Source organism: Benincasa hispida, chromosome 12, assembly GCF_009727055.1.
Source record: "Benincasa hispida cultivar B227 chromosome 12, ASM972705v1, whole genome shotgun sequence".
Lineage (NCBI taxonomy): Eukaryota > Viridiplantae > Streptophyta > Magnoliopsida > Cucurbitales > Cucurbitaceae > Benincasa > Benincasa hispida.
In genome coordinates this window covers 15,573,148-15,580,839 of record NC_052360.1, presented here as the reverse complement: position 1 = coordinate 15,580,839, position 7,692 = coordinate 15,573,148, and the positions used below count along the sequence as shown (strand labels likewise).

Genomic DNA, 7,692 nt, shown 5'->3' with positions numbered 1-7,692 from the left:
TATGTTAGAAATTAAAAGTTTAGAGTCTAAATTGATAGAATAAATAAAAGAAATCCATTTTTTTTTTCTAAACTAAAGGAATTAATTTGAATGTCTAGGTGCTTAAATGAAATACATATAAAAATCACTAAATTAAATAATTTGAAATTTAAAGAACTAAAATAGAATAAATCTGTCAACTTACAAAACAAAATTAAAACATCAAATTTATATACCAAATTTGCAATTTTATTAAATATTACTAGAAATGCAGACAAAAAAAGAAAAAGAAGTAAGGTTAACAAAGATGATGAGGAGCCAGAGAGAAACAAAGAAAACCTCACTCAAATTCATTAGATTTCAATGCCAAGTAGAAAAATGCTTCTTCACTATCCTAAAAAATATATATTTTTTTTAGCCAATGCTTTGAAAATGTTATGTCATCTTTTTCAAATAGTAATCATTTTACTAAATACATTAAAAGGAAAATTAAAAAAATCAAAAAAAAAAAAAATCAACTTTCAGACATTTTCATGTCTCTTTGCTTAGACATACTCTCTGTCTGTCCCCTCTTCTCTTCTAATTTATTTAATCTGCCCTCTCTCTCTCTCTCTCTCTCTCTGTGTACCGATCTCTGCCAATCCCAGAATTCAAAAATGAAAATTGGTAGAAGTTCATGTTAATCCCCTTTTTTTCTTCTTTTTATTCCATAATTTGGACTCAATTTCGAGGGTTTTCATTTTTCATACTCACTCTTCAATTTGATTGATTCCCTTTGTTTCTTCATCTGATTTGGGGGAAATTGCGAAGTGGGTTCAGCGGGATCTGTAGTTTTGAACTTCTTTTCGTTGAGTAAGTTTCTTATGATATTCTTTTTTTCTTTCTTTCTTTTAACACATGTACATACATCTGTATAAGTTGATTACTCAGTTGTTTAAGTTTAGTTAGTGATTAACTATTTCGAGTTGAGTGTTTTTCTTCCTTGAAGATTTAGTAGATCTGCATTTTAAAGTAGTTTTTGTTTGTTTTGAGGTCGAAACTTGGCGATGGGTTCCGAGAATATTGGGGAACGGAACGGAAAATGGATAAGAATGTGCTCGGCTTTTTATTTTCTAACTGTTAGAAGCTCGGTGAATGCCTGCGTTTAGTTTCAATGGAGTGGGAGTGATGAATTGAATGATCAAAATTGGTTGCGTTATTGAAATCTATCTCGATTTCAAGTGGGCATAGTGCAGTTTTTTGGGAGTGGATATGCTAATTAAATAGAGGATTTAGATTGATGTATTTTGGAATTTGGGAATCATAGAACACCGATTCTTAACGATTTTGATCCTTTTATAGCATGTATGTAAATCAGGAACAAAGATTTCAAATTAAATGATTTGGGGATTTCAAATTAAATGATTTGGGGGGTTTGAAAGGTCAGCTGGGAAATTAAAGTCATGACTATGTGAAGGACCTGGTTATTCACCGACTTCAAGTATTGGTCTTGAGTCATATTCCACCAAGCTTAAAGTTAAACAGAACTAGCTAGTGTCTTTTTTTTTTTAAGATGACTATGCCTGTACGTTGAGCTTTGAACAAATGCTGCCAGAGCTACCTGGTGGAGATTCTTTTTTAATTTTTTGATGTTAGGGTTTAGAAAAGATCTCCAGACCTCCCGTCGCGCTTTGGTTTGGTCATATCCATCTTTTCTGCAATTATATAATAGACTTGACTACCAACATGTCTATACAAACAATTGTGCATGCTTGTTAGTATTATTAAGGACATTGTTCTATCCATCGTGTGAGAAGTTTGTTAATGTTATTCTATGACTTTGTCAAAGTTATATTTTAATCATCTTAATGTGAATTTAATGATCAATTTAAAGTTAACCATTCTCCTGCTAGTTCATCTTTGTTAGTATGTGGCTTGTACTTTCTGCATAACACGCTACTTAGATACTTATCTTTTACCTTCTTTTTACTTCTTGTTAAGATCATTTTATGGTTTTTAATATTAGCTGTTTAGAAGTTAGTAACCAAATAATATTATGGTATTAACATTGTAGAGACGGATTTCCTTTAGGAAATATTATGTGCTGATTCTGTATTCTCTAAACTAAAAGAAATATGCCTTCATGGTGGGGGAAATCATCATCAAAAGAAGTAAAGAAGAGCAAGGCAAGTTTAATCGACACATTGCAGAGAAAACTTAGAACTACTGATGGTAAAACAAACAGCAAATCAGGAGAGTCTCCAAGAAATTGTAATGACACAATTTCTGAGCAGGGATCTCGATCTCCTATTCTTTCAAGATCAGTTTCCCCTTCCAAACAAGTTTCAAGATGTCAAAGCTTTTCTGAAAGGCCACAAGCACAACCTCTTCCACTTCCAGGTGTGCAGCCACCAATTGTAGGTCGTACAGACTCTGGGATTAGTATCTCACCAAAACCAAGATCTGAAAGGGGCTCCAAGCCATCATCTTTTCTACCACTTCCAAGACCAGCATGCATCCGTGGGAGGCCAAACCATGCAGATTTAGATGCAGATGTTGGTGTCGGCTCAGTGTCCAGTGAGAGCTCAACTGATAGTGCGGATCTATCAGATTCACGCCTTCGTAGTCCTCAGGCAACTGACTATGATCTTGGGACTAAAACTGCTGCAGGAAGTCCTTCCAGGTGAGCTGAATGTGACCTATAACGTGAAAAACCTTTACATTAAATAATCTTTTGCACTCTGAAGGTTATGTATAGGCTATTTGTTATGACTTATAAAAGCTCTCAGAATTTATAATGCCCATGCCTGACCTGTTTGTTTCATATATTTTTTCTGTTGTAGTGTCATTCTCAAGCATCAGTCTTCTACTGTCACCCAACCAAGTTCACAAAAGGCCATAAAACCGGCAAATATCTCGTTAAGCAACCACATTTTCTCGACATCACCCAAGCGTAGGCCTTTAAGCAGTCATGTTCCAAATCTGCAAGTTCCATATCATGGGAATTTATGCATTCCTCCAGATAGTTTAATGTCAAGTCCTTCGAGAAGTCCCATTAGGGCATTTAGCACAGAGCAAGTTATTAATAATGCCGTCAGTGCTGGAAAGCTCTATATGGATGTCACATTTCCTGGGTCGGGCCATTGTTCCAGTCCTGGTTCTGGTTACAATTCTGGCCATAATTCTATGGGTGGGGATTTGTCAGGGCAATTATTTTTGCAACAAAGCCGGGGTAGCCCTGAATATTCTCCAGCACCCAGTCCCAGAATGACTAGCCCTGGCCCAAGCTCCAGAGTCCATAGTGGTGCAGTGACCCCAATTCATCCTAGGGCAGGAGGTATACCAACTGAGTCGCAGACAAGCTGGCCTGATGAGAAGCAAACTCACCGGTTGCCTCTACCTCCGGTTGCAATTTCCAATACTCCTTTTTCTCATTCCAATTCCGCTGCAACATCTCCCTCTGTTCCAAGAAGTCCTGGAAGGGTTGATAATCCGCCAAGCCCAGGCTCCCGTTGGAAAAAGGGGAAGCTTTTGGGTAGGGGTACTTTTGGGCATGTGTATGTTGGTTTTAACAGGTACATTTACCTACAGCCATTTTTCCTTATTCAAAAAGTAAAATTGGTTATTGCTGCTCAGAACTTTACAGGCTGTGTTATTATTTTTCTAGTCATATTTCATTTACAAGCACCGGTGATATACTGGTTGTATTGCAGAAATTAGTAATCTACTCAGTTCTACATGAATTATAAATTCTGCCTCTGCATATCTCCTGATTTTTTTGAATTTTTTTTACTGACTGGTTTAGTGAAAGTGGTGAAATGTGTGCAATGAAGGAAGTTACATTATTTTCAGATGATGCAAAGTCCAAGGAGAGTGCCAAGCAATTAATGCAAGTATGTTCCTGATTAATGGGAATTAATCCTTATGTTTTCTGTGCTTTGCCCCCTTTCTTTTCTGTCTCAAATAACTACTTGGTATTATAACAATTCTATATTATTCAGGAAATTACCTTGTTGAGTCGTTTACGGCATCCAAATATTGTGCAGTATTATGGATCTGAAACGGTTAGTAGTATGCAGTTTTACTCTCTTGGTTTGCATGCAACTGTTTGAAATTTACATAAAATTTTGTGTTTGATCTTTGCATCTTTGATATTGCCCATCATCAAAACAAAATGGAACTAACTTTAATTTTAGAATATTTTCTGAAAATTCAAAAATTTTCTATATGTCAGCAGTCAACTATTTTCCTATTGATAAACAATTCTACTGACTTCAACTTGTATAATATTGTGCTTCCTACTTAGCGTTGAGATATTCCATACAGGTTGGCGACAGGCTTTACATTTACCTTGAATATGTATCTGGTGGCTCTATTTACAAGCTTCTCCAGGAATATGGACAGCTTGGAGATTCCGCACTTCGTAGTTATACTCAGCAAATATTGTCCGGGCTTGCATATTTACATGCTAAAAGTACTGTCCACAGGTGAATTTTATCAGCCAAGCATGCTTTGGTAGTTTGAAGTATAAACCTGGAACTGTTTCGAAGTTCATTTTCTTGCATAATTTAGTTTAATTATCATTAAAGGGATATCAAAGGAGCAAATATACTTGTCGATCCCACGGGGCGTGTTAAGTTGGCTGACTTTGGGATGGCAAAACATGTAAGCCCTATGATTACTCCTATTAATACGTCTCTGTGCTGTATACATTTTTGCAGATCCTATATGTTTAAGAAGAGTTATTTATTTATTTATTTCCCTTAAGTTTCTTAAGGGTGTAATTTGTGGTTTTATTAAAGCTCACGCCTACATACACTTGTTACATGAATCATTGTTCTACTTTATTTATCCTCTGCTTACTCAACTTATCCTGAATTTTTTTTCAGATCACTGGGCAATCATGTCCTTTGTCTTTTAAAGGAAGCCCGTACTGGATGGCACCTGAGGTCGAACCATCCTACATTTCTTTTTCCCCTAAAAAAAATTCTTGTTACGACATTCATTGGCTAAAAGCCTAAAATTTCAACTAGATGGTTTTTTTTCAAGCTCCAACTTCATTCCTTGTACAGGTTATTAAAAACTCAAATGGTTGCAACCTTGCGGTAGATATTTGGAGTCTTGGATGCACTGTTTTGGAGATGGCAACAACAAAACCTCCTTGGAGTCAATATGAGGGAGTGAGTGGTTTAAACCAAAGTTCTGGTCTTCTCTATCTTGAATATTTTATGACTTACTAATTGTTCTTTGCTCCCAATTGGATTCAGGTTAAACTCTTACATTTTGGGACTCCTTTTTTTTTTTTTTTTTTTTTTTGACTTATGTTTGATGCTGAGATCTACAGGTCGCTGCAATGTTCAAGATAGGCAATGGCAAAGAACTTCCTGAAATTCCAGATCATCTTTCACATGATGGAAAAAACTTTGTTAGACAATGTCTGCAACGGAATCCTGCTCATCGTCCTACAGCTGCTCAGCTTTTGGAACATCCTTTTGTCAAACATGCTGCACCTCTTGAAAGACCAATTTTAGGTTCTGAACATTCAGATCCAACTTCAGGACTTACAAATGGAGTAAGAACTCTGGTATGAGCCCATTCAACAGCCTTTCAGTTAGTGTTGTCACTTTTTTCTGCTCCTTTGGTTGAAATTTATTATGTACACACTACACACAGATTTGACTTTCATGTTCCAGTGGTGTACGGATGCGAAGACTACCTAAAAGTTGTCCACGGATCGTCTCTCTCAAACCCAAATAAGTCTTTAGGGCAACCACAAATATCTTTTCAACCTGAATATAGATCTAGACATCCAATAGTATATTGAAACAATACTAAAAATTTAACTTTTCCATCGCATTGCTTAGAATCAATCTCTACACATGCTGTGATGCATTTGCCCGTTGCCATGATTAACATGCTATTTCTCGATATAATCAAGAGTTCAAACTATGGATTTCTTCAATTTCTGTCTAGAGATCTTTTTGGCCAATTACTCGTATTTGCTGACCGATTTACTGATTAATGTTAGGGCATTGAGCAAGGAAGGAATCCCAGCTTCTTGGATTCTGATAGATCTGCAGCTCATTCATCTAGACTCACAACAGCTGCTTTCCTTTCCAGGTTCTTTTTGCATTTCTCATGGTGTGTACATGTCGTTGATGAAAATTCAAATTTTCATGATTTTTTTCTGCTGTGCCAGTGAAATCCATATTCCAAGGAACCTATCGTGTCCCGTTTCGCCCATTGGAAGCCCTCTCGTGCACTCACGGTCACCACAGCATCCCAGTGGAAGAATGTCTCCTTCACCCATCTCTAGCCCTCGTAACATGTCGGGTGCATCCACTCCTCTCACTGGAGGAAGCGGTGCCATTCCACACCAGCATCTCAAACAATCACTGTACCTACAGGAGGGTTTTGGGAGCTTGCCAAAGCCTTCAATTGCACCCTATAGTAATGGCCCTTCCTATCATGATGCAAACCCTGACATCTTTCAGGGGATTCAGCCAGGCTCTCACATCTTCTCTGAGCTCGTACACCATGAAACTGATTTTCTGGGTAAGCAATTTGGAAAGCCTGCCTGGGAATTGTACGACGGGCAGGCGGTCTTGGCTGATCGTGTTTCTAGGCAGCTGCTGAGTGATCACATAACAACTCCCTCCCTTGATTTAAGTCCGAGCTCTCCTTTGACCAACCGCAAATAGTTGGATTTAACTAACTGCTTGGAATTTCATGGTCCCATCTCTGAGAGGAAGCTCACAAGAGGGTGTATCCTGTTTGGCATACTGAAACTGAAACATATGGATTAACAATGAAAAAACTAAGCAATGCCGTGTCATAAAAGACTGCAACAAACGGATCTGTGCAGTAAGGTCTAATATCTTGAAACAACAGAACTGGAGACAGCCGATTTCAGTCATCACATGTTGTACAAGGTTTTTGACAATGATTAACAGACGAAGAAAAGCAAAACTTCGTGATGGAAATACACTTTTGCCTGCCGAAGCTGGCTTGCAGGTAAGCAGAAACCTTCTGTTTTGTTGGTAGCTTATGATACGGCAGGCATCAAATTGTACAAAATTAAGTAAAATTTTGCTTTAGGATTGAACCTGAAGAGATATATATTATGGAAAATACTCGAAGCCAAAGAAACATTCACGACGATGAAAGCTGTACACTTTTAACATCGTCGAATAAGATGTTAGGAAGATTGAGATGGTAAAATCTTTACCCTTCTGAACCCCATTTATGTCTGAAGCTAATGTACAGGAAGTGAAAGACTGGACTGGGGTTCTAAATTTGTTAATGACAACACCCAATATCGGCCAAGTCTCTAGATTTCATACCCTTGATGCTTCATTTATGCTCGGTTGAGAGCATTGCTGTATACTGTATGATCATATTAACTGTATGTACCCACTCAGTAAATCAGGGAAGGAAAAAAGAAAGCAAGAAAGAAAAGAGAGTTTGATATTTCGATCTTTTTATGGTTGTCATCATCTGTTCTGAGTTATTAGTGTTGGGAACAATTCAAACAGGGCCGAAAATAATTCCCCTTCTACGGTGGGAAGCTAATCACAGGAAAAGAATAGTAAGGGGAAAATGCAAAATAGGGATGTGTAAGTAAGTTCTATGAAGATTACAATGAGTTTTCCTCTCACGCTACAAATCTCTCATGAAACCCCAACAATGGTTAGCTTGATTTTTAAGCATCACAATAATGACTACTTAGATCAT

At 37.3% G+C, this 7,692-nt stretch overlaps 1 protein-coding gene across 4 annotated transcripts; it reads left to right on the top strand.

The window, feature by feature from the left end:
* Positions 1–479: 479 nt before the first annotated feature.
* On the top strand, positions 480–7,438 carry LOC120093042 (mitogen-activated protein kinase kinase kinase YODA-like). 4 transcript variants are annotated; one of them, XR_005478895.1, is made up of 13 exons: positions 480–831; positions 2,033–2,641; positions 2,802–3,533; positions 3,764–3,851; positions 3,960–4,022; positions 4,285–4,445; positions 4,548–4,623; positions 4,848–4,907; positions 5,031–5,138; positions 5,303–5,542; positions 5,987–6,078; positions 6,158–6,972; positions 7,057–7,438. XR_005478895.1 is itself a non-coding variant. In XM_039018314.1 (12 exons), exons 2-12 carry the CDS (start codon positions 2,094–2,096, stop codon positions 6,657–6,659), a joined length of 2,670 nt encoding a protein of 889 aa, XP_038874242.1. In that variant the 5' UTR covers positions 480–831; positions 2,090–2,093; the 3' UTR covers positions 6,660–7,437. The 4 variants fall into 4 exon arrangements, 3 of the variants coding, with proteins under 3 accessions (XP_038874242.1, XP_038874241.1, XP_038907282.1); XM_039018314.1 differs by having other exon boundaries at positions 2,090–2,641; positions 6,158–7,437; XM_039018313.1 differs by having other exon boundaries at positions 2,050–2,641; positions 6,158–7,437.
* The last annotated feature ends 254 nt before the right edge of the window (positions 7,439–7,692 follow it).